Below are 15,266 nucleotides of genomic sequence, written 5' to 3' on the forward strand. Positions count from 1 at the left end.
TTTATTTTTTCAATATCAGGTAGGTCTCAGGTGGAACTCTTTGAGAACTGCTTTGAGCCACGTGGAAAGGAGGAGGGGGAGGCGAAGATAGGTGTGGATGCCCCTCGTGCCCAGAGGGCTCACTGGCCACCGAGCTCTCTAGCAAACCCACCACGCCGAGACCCCTCAGGCCTGACAAGGGGAAGAGGCTCAGCGGCCACCTTGCCCTGTCCAGTTCTGACACCCAGCTGGGGTTGCCCATTCTTGAGGTACTCCAGGCGGCTGCTCCTCCTCTTCTGCCCGCCCCGCCCGGTGCCTGAGCACCCTGAGTCCGTCGGGTTCCCAGTGGTGGGGCTCCGGCCGCGGCTTCCCGCGCTTTCTAGTTCTGTGGGGCCATGGCCTACTGACTCTCCCTTCCCCGCGCGACCCCCTCGGGCCTCCAGACTTCTCCTCCCAGACACGCCCCCCGCCCCGCCCCCGCGTCTCCAGGCTCCTCACCTAGCCCCGCCCCCGGTCAGATGGCCCCGCCTTGGGGTGGGTCCCGCGCAGGGCTCCTCCCCCTGGTGCCCAGACCCGCGCTCCGCAGAGACAGCCTGCGGACGCCGCTAGTCCGAGGGCGAGAGGAAGGTTCTGCCCGTCAAACGGCCCAGCCTGCGAGCCCTGCCGTCGCCGCGCCGCCGCGCCTCTCCTCCGAGTAAGTGCCTCCCGGGCGCACCGTCCCGAGGGAGCTTCCCGCCTCCGAGCGTCGCGAGTGAGGACTTGCGGGGTGTGCGCTTAATTGTGTGTGGATTGCGTGTGTGTGTGTGTGTCTGTGTGTGTGTGCGTGCGTGCGCGCGCACTTAGGGACACTTCTGGGAGTTTTACCGAGTGCCTGCGTCGCCGGGGGAAATACGAGAGCCCCGGCTCAGACCCCTCGCCGACTTAGACCTGAACCTCCACTTCCTGCCCTGCGCCCCACTTCCCTCTCTTTTCTTCCTTTGGTAGACGCAGCCCCCCTCCCCCATGTGTCACGCCCTCTTGGTAACCAGCCCCACGTGCAGCCCAAGAAACTGCCCTGTTATCTGGCTGGCCCAGATTGCAGACTGAGATGCTGGCTGAGATTGTCATCCACCCTCGCGTTGTACAACGGGCCGGGGCCGCGGTTTTGCTTTGAGCTCCTTTGGTGAAGACTTCCTCTGCAGAAGTCTGGGTGTGCGTGTGCGTGTACTGTGGGCGCTGGAGCGCCGGCGGCCGTGGACTCCCAGCACCTGTTGCAGGGACACCTGAGCACCCACGCTCCGCGGACCCGCAGCAGCCGAGAGGCTCGCTCGAGACCAGGCTGACCAGCTAGGCTGGGCATCCAGAAGATGTTCAGTGATTCACTTACACCGTAGTTGGAAAGCAAATTAAAATACAGCCTTACTCTTGGCGAGTCCTGTAAGGAGTAAGATTGTCGTTGAAGGCCACGATTCAAACAACCAAATCTTTAGGCTTTTTAAGACGGATAATTTCCCCATAAATTAGTTTCATTCAGGGTCAGGACATTAAAGAAAACGTTAATTGGTAAATTTGCGTCATTTATGAATTCATTTATGAAATAGTAGTTTCACCTGCACGATGGTTCCTGAGGTTCCATCCAGCCCTAATGGTCTCTGACGTGTACACATCAGTCCATTTACTCTGTGTTGTTGTTATGAGAGTAGAGATACCCACACAATGACCCCTCTTATCTGATAAGAAATGCTGGCCGGGAAATGACCTTTTACATGGAAGTTACTCCATGAAGTGTCCGGACAACAAAAGTGTGTAACTGGAGGAAATACCCAAACAAGGCAGCCTTTAAGATGCCATTGTGTATCGGCATATGAAAGTTAAGAGTTGATAAGTCACTGTAAGTGCTGCTTATCACAGCAGATATTTTTATCCTGGCTTGAATCCTGTGTTACAGACAAGTGTTTCCACTCTGTTTAAACCAAAGAAATATTATGCTTTGCTATGTAAACATATGACTCCATCTCTCTTTAAGGAGAGAAATAATTATCACAATTAAGCCCCTGTAAACATTTATTGCCACTTTCTAATTAGATCTGTTGTAGAGACTTGAGTCAGCAAGTTGTTAACATTCTAGTTAGTAACAAAATTAGCTTTTTTGTGGATCTTTTTGGGTGCATTTGGCACTCTTTAGAGTTTCTACCTATAATTTGAATAAATGAAATTTAGAGAAAGGGTTTTATGTAGGGCTCTATGCTTTAATAGCTATAAGCCTTAAAAGCCTCTGTTTTCTGCTAGATATAGATGGTTTAAGAATCAGGTATCAATTATTTAAAAGAATGAAGGTTTCCCTTACGAGAATAGTGATCTTGCTCAAGGGGACTTTTTTTTTTCCCTTAGGGAAACTTCTGATCTATGGTATGTCTGCTATAGTGTGTTTAATTTACTGAGACAGATGTTGTGTGAGCTAGTCTTCTGAACTTTATGGTTTCTTTATTTTCTGTTTCTGACAATAGTATTAGACTGAGTTTTGCCCCAGTAGTGAGGCTGAGTTAGAATCGGCAGTTCTAGGACCTGAAATAGAATGAAGGCAATGGGGTGAACATTCTGCAAGGGCTGGATTCTGCAAGTCTTCGTTCTTTTGAAATTGGAGGAAAGGGTGTGCGGCATGAATGATTGCATGCAAACAGTCCTCATTAGGAAATGCTGTGTTGGGGGAAAGGTAGCCTTCTCGATGGCTCTGTCTTGGGGAGAGCTCGAGTGGCATAGGGGGTTTACAGGTGGGGCTGCTAACCACAAGGTCAGCAGTTGGATTCCTTCCACCTCGGGAGGCAGATGAGGCTTTCTGCTGCTGTACATATGTACAGCCCCAGAAACCCAAAGGGACAGTGATGAAAAAATAGGTACTACTTAACTTTGCAATTTGCAGATTTTTGCTCCTCTAGGGTGCTGCCCAGTAGCAGAAAAAGATTGACTCATTGGTGGCCAAACTGAAATTTCAAAAACGCTTGTTGCAGACTTGTGAATAAAGTCAAAACTAACCAGTGGAGGCAAGTTAGTTTTCATTCTACATTTGGCCCAAAGGAGAAAATGATTTGCAAGTGGAGTGTAGATAATTATAGCATGTTAGAGGCAAAACACACCTTTAGAAACCATGGGGTCTGTGTGTCTTAATTAAACCACAACCGTTTGCCGTTATGCAAGTTTGGAGGAGTCTCCTCATTGGGGACAACACTCAAGGTTTCTGAAATTAAGGTCTCAAATCCAGGATGTCAGTTGGTGTGAAGAAAGCTGTTTGCTACAAGGGAGCCCCTGAAGGTAAGTTTACAGTGGCGGAAGTACGTTCAGAATCCTATGTCTTGCAAAATAAAGGTACTTCCTTAGGACAACGGAAGAAGTATTTTTAAAACAGACTTTATTATTTCTCAATTTTTTTTCTGATGTCTGTTTCAAATAACCAATGGCATAACAGTAGTGAACCTGATTTCCTAGTTTTCTTTCCTTGGGCTTTTGCTTCAAGTATAAAAGTTACCTGAGAACCTTGTTTTAAAGTAGCGTCATTTTCAGCAATACTTAGTAATGGTCACTCCACCCTTTTTCTCTAAAAGCACACATTTCTGAATCCCAGCTCAGAACCAAGGTGTCTGCATACTGCATAGCTAGGTCGGCATAAAGTGATCATGCCTGGGGGCCAGCCAACATGATACTATTTCTCTGAGGTGACTGGAGTTTATCAAAGGATTCTGTCCCCATTGGAACACTCCATGCTAATTTATATACAAACCGGGGTTGTTTTTCTTCGGTAACCGAGAATGAAGTTCATCTTCACTAGGAATAAAAATAACTTTCGCTCTAAGAAGTGATTCATTCACTTCTAGTCTCTCATGTCTTAGTCACCACTGACTGTGCCGAGTATAGGCTGTATTTTGCATCCCCTGAGCCTTTGTCCTCACCTAAATACTGGGGATACAATTAGCATTCTAGGGTTGTTGAGATTGGCCTGCATGCAGAAAGCACCCTGGTGAGTGGTAGGCTCTATTGGGTAGGCCAAATAGGTCTCATTTCAACAGGATGGTATTTGTACTAGGGTCCTAATGGAGCCAAGAGGGAGAGAAAGAGTGGTAATTTGTACCATATGTGCTTTTAGCATGAACTTTTCTTTTTCTTCCCTTATGATGTCAGAGGAACCTGACGAACGGGGTGAATACAGCACAGTTTCACTGACTCCCAGCTGCAGAGTGTCAGGATTATATGAGGGAGATCTTCTGCTGGTTAAGATAAATAAACCCAAGCAGATATTGGCGTTTTATGAGGCTCACACATAAAGAAGAGTCTTGGTGTCCATTAAGCTGTTCTGTATGTAAAGAAACCTTGGAAAAGCTCTATTACAGTTCAATTGTGAGCGGTGCAGTGGGTTGGCCCGCATTTAAAACAGGTAATGGCCGACACCCCGCTGTCCAACACCCCCGGAAGAGGAAGAAACCCTGTCTTTGCTGCCTTTAATACCACACCTGGTCTCTGCTGGCAGGGTCTCTTCAGGGGGGTGTGTGATTTCTAGGAGGCAGAGGGCAGGATCACTGAAAGTTCTTCTGGTGACATGGTGCTCAGCACACAGTATGCTCTTGAAGATTTGAAATAAGCGTCAAAGTGGAAATAACTCACGTGACAAGGACCTTCCCTAAGCTTGGCTCTTATTCCTTCAAAACCAAGGTGATATAGTTCAGTCACCTCTCCACTCCCAGGTTATTGTTTTATTTACTCAAAGAATATGGGTTTTTTTTGTTTTAGTTTTAAACAACATGGCTGTCAGCAAAGGTAGGAGAGGCAGGGTGTGTGATTGTGGAGGCCTTACAATAGTCATCCTTTTCTGTCTGAGACTCTTAGTCTGATTCCTGTTCAGACTCACGCACACACCCAGACTTAACAGGAATTTCTCATAAATGCCACGGTCTTCTGAGGAAAAAAAAATACAGGAACAATGTTGACAACAGATTGCAAGGTTCTGAACAAACTGGTGACTCAAACTTTTAAGACAGAGCTCCAGTACCTGATTCTACCTCTTTGTAATCAGGAAGTCTCCTGTGTTTTTTCAAGAAATAAGGTAGCTTGCTGGGAAATGACAGGTGTTTGATTAAGTACGAGAGAGAGAGAGAGAGAGAGAGAGAGAGAGAGAGAGAGAGAGAGAGAGAGAGAGAGAGAGAGAGAGAGAGCGAGCGAGAGAGAGAGAGAGAGAGAGAGAGAGAGAGAGAGAGAGAGAGAGAGAGAGAAAAGGAGTAGAGCAACAGGTGAGGCTTTAAAAACCTCATGGAGAAGTTCCATTAGTTCTTGGTTCCATTTTTCCACAAACTTTGTTTCTTCACAAACTTTTTAAAGCATCCTCCCTACTACTTTGAGTGCCCTGGAAGGGTGGAGTAATCTTGATTTAGTGATAGAATTCCTTTTGTCTTAATGTAGTGATACGTCCCAGGTGACTCAGTTGCTTGTCCTTGGGGAAATGAATGACTTTGGGCTTCCAGCAGTGCCCGGTCATGGTCTCCATTCATTTGCACACATCCAATTGTCACCTTCCCTTTTATGACCTGGAAGGACTGATTATGCACACAAGGAATGGCTGCTATTTCTTGCCAGTGACAGACTGTGTGTAAATAGGGAGCCTCCCAGGGAAGCAGGTAGTCTCTGCCCTGAGCCCTCTCTCTCACAGCTAATCACTTACCAGCCCAGAGGTTCTGCCCACGTGGAGCCATTGGAGAATGTGATTATTTTGACAGTCACAAAGATGATACACCGGAAACTTTGAACTTGTACTCGCTCATTCACCCACCCACCCACCTGTTCACCAACTCATTCGCTGGACTGCCTGCTGTTCTAACTGACCATGTGGGTTTCCAAGACTGGGCTAGAGGAAGGACCTCTTCTTTTCCCCCCCGAGGAGTAGCTGCTTGATTTTAGCTGTTGACCTTGTGGATTACAGCCCAATTTGCAACCACTACGTCACCTGGGCTCCTTTGAGCTGTATTTGAGGACTTACCTGGGGCAATAGATTCCTAGCCTGACTGCCAGAAAGCATCACCTGGGAAGTTTGGTCTAAAAGGTACAGATTCCTGGGCTCCCCCGTACTGAATCAGCATCACCAAACCTGGCTCCAGAATCTGTGTTTCTAATAATTGCTCCCACATGACTGATGGATAGCAATTTGAAAATCCCTGTCCAAGAGACCATCATTTTAAAAAAAAGTTATTCAGGCAGCAGATATCTGTAGGGATTTTATAGTAGTGGAAAGCAAAGTTCTCTTCAAAGTACAACTTGGCATGAAAGTTTAAAAAGGATTACCACAAACATGCACACACAAAATGAACACCTGTGCACGCATCTTAAGATGTGACAGAGTAGCTTTTCAAGCAGGTCCTCACTGGGCTGAAAAATCGTGCTAAGCAATGAGCTCAGGAACAAAATATATCCCAAACCAAACGAGGTGTCCTACAAGGATCGCTAGGAGTTGAATGCCGAAATAAGAGACATTGGTATTTATTTGCTGGAAGTGTTTATTTGGAATTATTGGCAAGACTGACATAAACTAAGTGCTCCAGCTGATTGGAGAACGGCTCAGATTACCTTGTGGATCAGTGACCTGGGACAGGCATTTTCAGAATGGCACGACTCTTGAGTTGCCAGGAGGTCAGTTTTCCTGACACTTGGCTGCCTCCACCTCTGAGATCCTGCGACCTCCAGCACCTCTCCTTGCCTTGTACCCCTCTTGTTTTCAGATGGTTGGAAAATGGGAGAACAGATTTTTCTCTTTGAAGCTATCTTAGCTATCATTTTTCTTTCTTGTCCTTGTTTTTTTTTAAAGTTTCGAGTCTCCCCATTTCTGATTTCTAGTTTATTTTTTAACTTATTCTAGTAGAGCCAAGGGAATTATGAATGGTAGATCTATTACTAAAGATACATCCTGCTAATTTTAGTAGAGCCACTTCCCCCCTACCCCCACAAGGTTTTCATATGTGATCAAAGACCAGCCTTCTTCTGCAGCTCCTCACCCTCCAGGTTTGCTGTCCTAGAGCCCAGCACACCAGGGTCCCTGTTGGGTGAGTGGGGCAGATGGAGGTGGAGATAGGCAGAGAGCAGAGGATGAATCCCTCCACTCCTTGTTTTGAGTACCCCCAAGCACAGCCCTCTGCTTTTAACCGTTCTGTATTTTGTGAGTTCTGTACCTTTTCTATGGTTGCCCTCATTGCTCATTGTTCATGGCAGAAATAACTACATCAGGATACTTGAAACTGCAGCCAAGAGGATACCCAACCTACTCTGTTTCTTGAACATTATCAGATTGCAGAGTCGGTAGGAATTGAAGGCGCCTTTGTGGCTGAGTGGGTTACACCTTGAGCAGTTCAAATCTAAAGAACTCTGCTGGAGAAAGAGGAAGCTTACGACTTCAGTAAAGAATTATAGCCGCAAAAGCGCAATGGGGGCAGGTCTACTCTGTCTTACAAATTATGTCAGTGCCAGTGCGTTGAGTCTGGAATTGAGCAGATTGAGGACTGGGCCAGTGGCTGGGACCAGGTTATCAAGGGCCCTGGTTCTTTCTATCCTTCTCTTCCTTCTTGCACAAATTTTTACTGTTTTATCTTCAGATTTGCTGCCACCTGGCCAGAAATTGTCCCCCTCAGCTCTGGGTAACATGTACTCCTGATCTCTTTTGTGGTTGTTTTTCCTTGTATCGCCTTTCAACAGCAAGAAGAGTGTGTGTGCTTTTTGGTGGGGGGACTGATGGACACAGAGAAGGCAGCATAAAATTATCTTCATTGGGAGTAAAAGCTTTCCTGAAGTCCCTACAGACCTCAGAGGCCAGAATGGAGTCACAGTGGCAAGTGAAGCCATCTGCGACGGTGAGAAATGGGCCCTGGGAGGCTGGTCTTGCCAGTGGAATCAAGGGAGGGAGAATGGTAGTTGTGTGGGGAAGTAGCACTGTCTGCCACCAACACTAGCCACAACTCCGATATGCTAATGACTGGCTCAGGCCATCCTTTGACTGAGAATAATAATCCCAGATTCTATTGGGATTAAAACAAATCAGTGGTGATGAGTAGCGGGAGAAACAGCGGGGATGTGGAAGGTGCTGAAAACCACCTATGGTTTCTAGCAGTGACATTTGGATGTTAACGATCTTAGATTTCTGAAAATAGCATAAGCTTTGGAGAAAGATCTCTGCATTAATTTCCGGAAGATTCACAATCCCTGAAACAGTAATCCTGGCAAACCTTTATTGAGTGCTTAAGAAGGATCAGGTATTGTGCTCAATACACATGACTTCCTCCCGTTTTCATAACAGCCCTATGCAATAGGTACTATTTCTTGATCCTCATTTACAGAAGAGGAACGATGGTTTAGGAAGGTTCAACACTTGGACAAAGTCCCAGCACGGATGCCTCGCAGAATGAGGTTTATAACCTGGCAGTCAGCTAGTGCTCTGAGCTGTTAGAGTTAATAAAACAGCAACAAAGCCACCCACCATTGCTGACTCATGGTAACTCCATGTTTCAGAGAAGAACTATGTTCCAGCAAATTCTAGGGCTGCCACCTCTCCGAGTTGCCTTTGGGTTCAAAGCACCAACGTTTGGTTAGTAACTAGCCCTTAACTGTGTGTATCACCCTTAACCCGTAACTGAACTGCTATTATGATTGCTGTTAGGCGACACCCAGTTGCTTCTTACTCATCGTGACTCTGCATCTGAACAAACCACTGCCTGGTCCTGCGCCAGCCTCACAATGGTTCTCATGTCTGCGCCCACTTTTGCTCCCATTTGTCAGCCCCTCTCACTGAAGGCTTTCCTCTTTGTCGCTGCTGTCCCTCTGCTTGACCAAGCTGAGCCCGCCTTCAGGGGCTGGCCTTTCCTGACAACATGTCCAAAGTACGCGAAGTAGACCCTCACCATCTTTGCCTCAAAGAAACATTCTGGAGCTCTCTCTCTTCTCTGAACTCCCAAAGGCTGTTTGTTAGCTACTCTGATTCTGCTCGGTAGCGCTTGTCCCTGTGTTACTTTTAACTTTTGTTGGTTGGTTGGTTTTAGTAGTGGGAAGATGAATCATTGGGCTTGCTTGGCCTTGCTAACACCCACTTACCTCGCTTCATTCCACAAATTTCTCAGTCTCCCCCGCAAGGTTCGGAGAAACCCTGGAAGCGCCTGTGAGGTACACACCCCACCAGGGAGAGACTGTCCATCACAGACAGCGCCATTCCCATCAGCAGAGTGCATCAATAACCGAAGGTCAAATTAATATTAAAAACTCAGAGAAACGTGCCCTTTCTATTGCCCCTCGCAACAGGTGCCAACCTGCGAGGTGGCAAGTGTGCCCCCAGGCAAACTTTGCGCAAGCCAGAACAATGACTTGACTGTAGCTGGCAGTGCCATTGAATTGTCTTTGTCTCACAGCTCTGATGACAGGAATGCTGTGGGGCCTCTCCTCCAAGGCCCTTCGTGCCCAGCTCCGAAGCAGCGGCCACTCAGGGCCAGGTCATGATGGGGGCTGTATTTCCTCATGTACATCCTGAAACTCAGTTCTAAACTGTATTGGTTACCATGGGTGGTGGTGTTTGCTCAGACTTTTCAGGAAGCCTAAAGGAGATTGACGGATCTGTGGTTGCTAATCACTGACATAGGGAGCTGGGAAGGAGAGGAAGGGAGTAAGTTCCACGTTTAGTTCTGGGAATTCAACACTGCCCTGGGTGGGCATGTTGAATGTTACGACTTTGAGTCAGGTGATTCATCCCGTATTTGTGAGAACAGCACAATGACGCTGTGCAGTTCCAGTCGACGTCCAAGGGTATTGTTTTGTGTTTGTTTAAAGATCGTTTTATTGAGGGCTTTTCAAAACTCTTATTAATCCACACATCCATTGTGTCAAGCACATTTGTACATATGTTGCCATCATCATTCTCAAAACATTTACTTTCTACTTGAAAGTATCAAGTATCCTTGGTATCAGCTCTACTGTTTTCCCTTCCTCCCCACCTCCCACCCTGGTGACCCGCTGATACATGATGTTATTATTGTTTTCACATCTTACACTGACTGCTGTCTCCCTTCACCCATGTCCAAGAGGTAATTTGGAACAAAACTTGCTTGTTTCTGTTTTGCAGCATGTCACTTGTTATATATGTCCAAAGATAATTTTAAATGCCATAAGGCAAGTTTAAGTCAAACCGTCTATAAGTAATTTTACCTTTCCGCACGGGAAGTCCACTGAAGCAAAGGTCCAGACCTCGGATTGATTTGTGACCCAGAACCTCAACTTTGCAGTAGATCTCACCTTGCAGGCCTTTCCAAACAGTTGGCCCTTCTACTGGCATCTCTAGATTTTATTTTTTTCTTTTAATCATTTTATTAGGGGCTCATACAACTCTTATCACAATCCATACATATATCAGTTGTGTCCAGCACATTTGTATATATGTTGCCATCATCATTCACAAAACACCTGCTTTCTACTTGAGCCCTTGGTATCAGCTCCTCATTTTTTCCCCTCCCTCTCTGCTCTCCCCTCCCTCCTGAACCCTTGATAATTTATAAATTATTATTATTTTGCCATATCTTACACTGTCCGATGTCTACCTTCCCCCACTTTTCTATTGTCCATCCCCCAGGGAGGAGGTTATATGTAGACCTTGTAATCTGTTCCCCCTTTCTCCCTTACCTTTCCTCCACCCTCCTGATATCGCCACTCTCACCACTGGTTCTGAGGGGGTTCATCTGTCCTGGATTCCCTGTATTTCCAGTTCCTATCTGTGCCAGTGTACATCCTCCGGTCCAGTCGGATGTGTAAGGTAGAAATGGGATCATGATAGTGGTGGGGAGGAAGCATTCAAGAGCTAGAGGAAAATTGCATATTTCATCGTTGCTACACTGCACCCTGAGTGGCTCTTCTTCTTAATGTTATTTTATTATTAATACTTTTTATATTTTTGTGTGAAATTAAGCCCCAATAGAACACCCACATAAACGTACAGCTTAGTGCATTACTATAAGGCAAACCATGGAATGATCACTCAGGTCAGGACTTTGCCTGCACACAGCCAGTCCCAATCATACTCCATCCCTCCCAAAATAAGCACCATGCACGCTTACTTTAATAGCCACCGCTTCCTTGCACTTCTATGGTTTTAGCCCCGAGTGTGCATCCTGACCTACTGTAGGTTTATTTTGACCAGGTTTTAAAAACTTAATAAGGTTTTCAATTTTCTTTCAATCTGCAGGGTTTTTTTTTTTACCATATCTATCTCCTGAAGAGAAAAAAACATTGCTAAAGAACCAAATTGTTTGAGCTGTAGAGTGTCCTGCCATCTAAGCCATAAGAAAGATGCCCGTCCACGGTACATCTCCATTTGTTCCCTTGCCTGCTCTTTCCAGCCTTTGGATATGCAGTCCCTCTCTCTGCCATTGAGCTGATTCCGACACATAGCTAATGCTATAGGACAAGGCAGAACTGTCCCTGTGGGTCTCAGAGATTGTTCATCTTTAGGGGAGTAGAAAGCCTCCTCCTTCCATGGAGCAGCTGGCTGCTTCAAATCGCAGACCTGCAGTTAGCAGCCTGCTGTGTAACCACTAGGCCATCAGGATTTTCCATTAGCCTCTCTGACACGATTACAGGCACTGTTGTGGTCTTCCCCAGGAAGCGCAGTGTCTGGTTTTCCACTCTTTTTTGATGTTAGCGCCTGTTGACCCGCAGTGTCTAGATCTATTCCTTTAGGGGGGACTCAGAATGGTAATGCACTAATTGTCTGATTTTTTCATTGTTTCTTGATTTAAATAATTTAATAAGGATGCACATCCCTTCAATCTGTTGTTTGATTACCCAGGGGTACAATTTGTTTAGAGAAAGCAGGAACAATGCCTTTACCCAGTTTTCAAATCAAGCGCCTACCCCTCACCCACACGCCTACCCTCAAGCCCCCGCCCCATTGAATTCTGACTTGCACGGTTTCACTGTATCTGTTGCTAAATCTTTTGACAGCAGTTTGTAGTACAACCATTTCAAACATTTTAAAGACGAGGCTCGGGCTGTGGGAATGGAAGGCTCTCCCTAGATCAGACGTGGAGCAGAGCCGGTGTTCAGTTGCTGGTGCTCCTTCCATTGTTCTTCTTCCTCCTGAAGAAACTCTCTCTGACATCACCGAGCCAGCTCACAGGTGCTTACGCTAGGCCACTGTCACATGTCAGAGCTGGAGCCCACGGGCTCCGAGCTTTATTTGCATCTCTGACGCAGTGGTCATTTCTACGCTGAAGAATGCATGGGCGCAGGTAGTGAGAATGGCAGTTCATTTTCTTAAAAAAAAATCATTTTATTGGGGGCTCATGCAACTCCTATCACAATCCATACATCCATCCATTGTGTCAAGCACATTTGTATGTTTGTTGCCATCATCATTCTCAAAATATTTACTTTCTGCTTGAGCCCTTGGTATCAGCTCCTTATTTTTTCCCATCCTTCCCTGCTCCCCCTCCCTCATGAACCCTTGATAATTTAGAAATTATTATTTTGTCATATCTTACACTGTCTGATGTCTCCCTTCACCCACTTTTCTATTGTCCATCTCCCAGGGAGGAGGTTATATGTAGATCCTTGTAATTGGTTCCTCCTTTCCACCCCACCTTCCCTCCACTCTCAGCACGGGTCCTGAAGGGATCATCTGTCCTGGATTCCTGTGTTTCCAGTTACTATCTGTACCAGTGTACATCCTCTGGTCTAGTCAGATGTGTAAGGTTGAACTGGGATTATGACAGTGGTGGGGAGGAAGCATTTAGGAACTAGAGAGAAGTTGTATGTTTCATCGTTGCTACACTGCACCCTTAGTGGCTCATCTCCTTCCCATGACCCTACTGTAAGGGGATGTCCAGTTGTCTACAGATGGGTTTTGGGTCCCCACTCTGCACTCTCCCTCATTCACAATGATTTGATTTTTTGTTCTTTGATGCCTGATACCTGATCCCTTCGGCACCTCGTGACCACACAGGCTGGTGTGCTTCTTCCATGTGGGCTTTGTTGCTTCTGAGCTAGATGACTGCTTGTTTATCTTTAAGCCTTTAAGACCCCATACATTATATCTTCTGATAGCTGGGCACCATCAGCTTTCTTCACCACATTTGCTTATGCACACATCTGTCTTCAGCGATCGTATTCGGGAGGTGAGCACACAGAGCAAACCCAGGAACAAGGGAACAACAAGTATTCCAAATCGGCAGTTCATTCTGACTGATGCTGGGCAGCAACTCCTATGAAGTCCAATTAATGTGAAAAATTCAAGATGTATCTGTAACATAAAAGCAAACAGTCACATGCACCAAAACATTATGGGGCTGCCTTGTTTTCCAGGTCTCACAAGTTTTCCAGCATTGACCGGATGCAGTTTTACCACTTTTCTATCACTCAATTTAATGCAGGATATTTGTGATATTTCCTTCTCTGACAGGTTTCTGCTTCACACAGGTTCTGGCTTTGCAAGTTTTACTATATAGAGAGCTTAGCACTGTGCATTGCACGGAGAGGGAGCCCTCATGGTGTAGCGGTTACATGTTGGGCTGCTAACCACAAGGTCAGCAGCTTGAAACTACCAGCTGCTCCGTGGGAGGTAGAGTTACAGTCTCCGGAACTCGGGGGCAGTTCTGTGAGCCAGAATTGACTTGATGGCAGTGAGTGTGGGGTTCTGTTTTAGAAAGTTTTAATATTGTTAGGCTAGAGATATTTAGTGAATCTTAAAGTATTTCTTCAATTTTTTTAATGCACAGAAAGGTATACTCTATATACTAAGGCCGCTGACATCAGTTGAGTAGCTGACATTAGACCCAAACCATGACTAGCTGTTCCAATTTAGTACAAGCTCAATTCAAGACAGCTTTAGGAATGCCAGCCATATGAGTGTGGTTCAGAGACTCCACCTTGAGGAGCCCAGGCTGTGAATCAGTTGTCAGGACTGCCCACAAGGTGAGGTCCACAGGGCTTGCTGGTCCGAGTCGGCTGTGTTACTGTACTAGCACTTGCTTGCTTGTTCGTGCCTCAGCAAGGGATGGGAAGTTATTAGTGTGTCCGTTTGGTTTTTTTTAGACATTCTAATAATGACTTTGATGGAGAAAGAAGTTCAAAGAACCTCAGTGTTTGAGGGCCCTGCTGTCTGCCATCTTTACCGATATTCTCAGAAGCATTCGGGATTTAGTTTAAAAACTTTAGCATCGTTCTTTGCCAGCATGTATTAAAGATAACTGTGCTTACATGGCCTCTCTAAAGCACTTAAGCAAAAGGTTATTTGCACTGTGTTGTGGGGGCAAGCTCTGGACAGCTTGGTAGAAGGTGGCTGGCTGCCTGGTGACTAGCTGAGGATCCAGCCTGAGATGTGTATCTGAGAAGTGTGGGGTGGAGACTAGATAATCCCTACTCCCTCCCAGCTCTGAAGTCTTGTGCTTCTGATTGTTAGCACCTGCATTTTTTTGGTAGTCATTTTAAGCACGGAAGCCAGAAGGCGGAAGCTACTGCTACAGCAAGAGGTTAGTGCCTTGGGTCCCTTGGGGGATGAGTGCTGTCTTGGATGTCTTGGATGTGGCCCCTTAACTCCCCCATGGTGGGGAGAGAGAGAGAGAGAGAGAGAGAGAGAGAGAGAGACGTGCACGCCAGATAATGATAGAAGGTGCATCTTCCCAGGAAGCTTCAGGGCTGCAAAATACTGTTATGAGATATTCTTGTGGATAAATTAATTTTTAGATTACCTCTCTGTTCCCCTTTGTTGTTAGGACAGATGACCGCTAACTGTATTATTACGTATGAGGAAATCATGCTGAGGTAGAGCTCAGGCGTGGAGCCATCACAGCGACACTACAGGACAGAGCAGACCTGTGCCAGACGGCTTCCAGGTTGTAACCTTCACAGAAACCGGTGCCTCATCCTTTCCTGTGCTACAGCTGATGGTTCTCATCGCTGCCCTTTGGTTATCCCCTGAGCACTTAATCCCTGTGCCACAAGGAGCTCATCTGTGACACTGAAGATGCTGCTAGAAATGACCTTACATAAATTCAGTTTGGTTCAAAAAGCGTTCATTACATTGTGTGTGCGTGTGTTAAGAATGAAGGAAACAAATCCGTGAAACAACTGGAATGCTTATCACCTGCTTTAGCATAAGTACTTCCGTATGAACTTGAGAAGAAATACTATGCAGCTTCAGAACAGAGTTGGTCTCTGTACTCTGAGATGGAAAGATTTCCAAGACAGATTAAATAAAACAGCAAAAATAATGATCTCATTATGTTTGGGGAAAGGGCATTTTATAGGTTCTG

The 15,266-nt window shown here is 46.1% G+C and overlaps 1 protein-coding gene across 1 annotated transcript in view; it reads left to right on the forward strand.

The window, feature by feature from the left end:
* The first annotated feature begins 547 nt into the window (after positions 1–547).
* TNFAIP8 (TNF alpha induced protein 8) overlaps positions 548–15,266 on the forward strand; it is a 151,855-nt gene continuing 137,136 nt past the window's right edge. The window contains exon 1 of the mRNA XM_075541423.1: positions 548–673. Coding sequence (XP_075397538.1) covers position 673 — 1 coding nt within the window. The 5' untranslated portion in view covers positions 548–672. The remainder of the gene's footprint in view (positions 674–15,266) is intronic.

The sequence above is a fragment of the Tenrec ecaudatus genome, chromosome 2 (assembly GCF_050624435.1).
Source record: "Tenrec ecaudatus isolate mTenEca1 chromosome 2, mTenEca1.hap1, whole genome shotgun sequence".
Classification (NCBI taxonomy): Eukaryota; Metazoa; Chordata; class Mammalia; order Afrosoricida; family Tenrecidae; genus Tenrec; species Tenrec ecaudatus.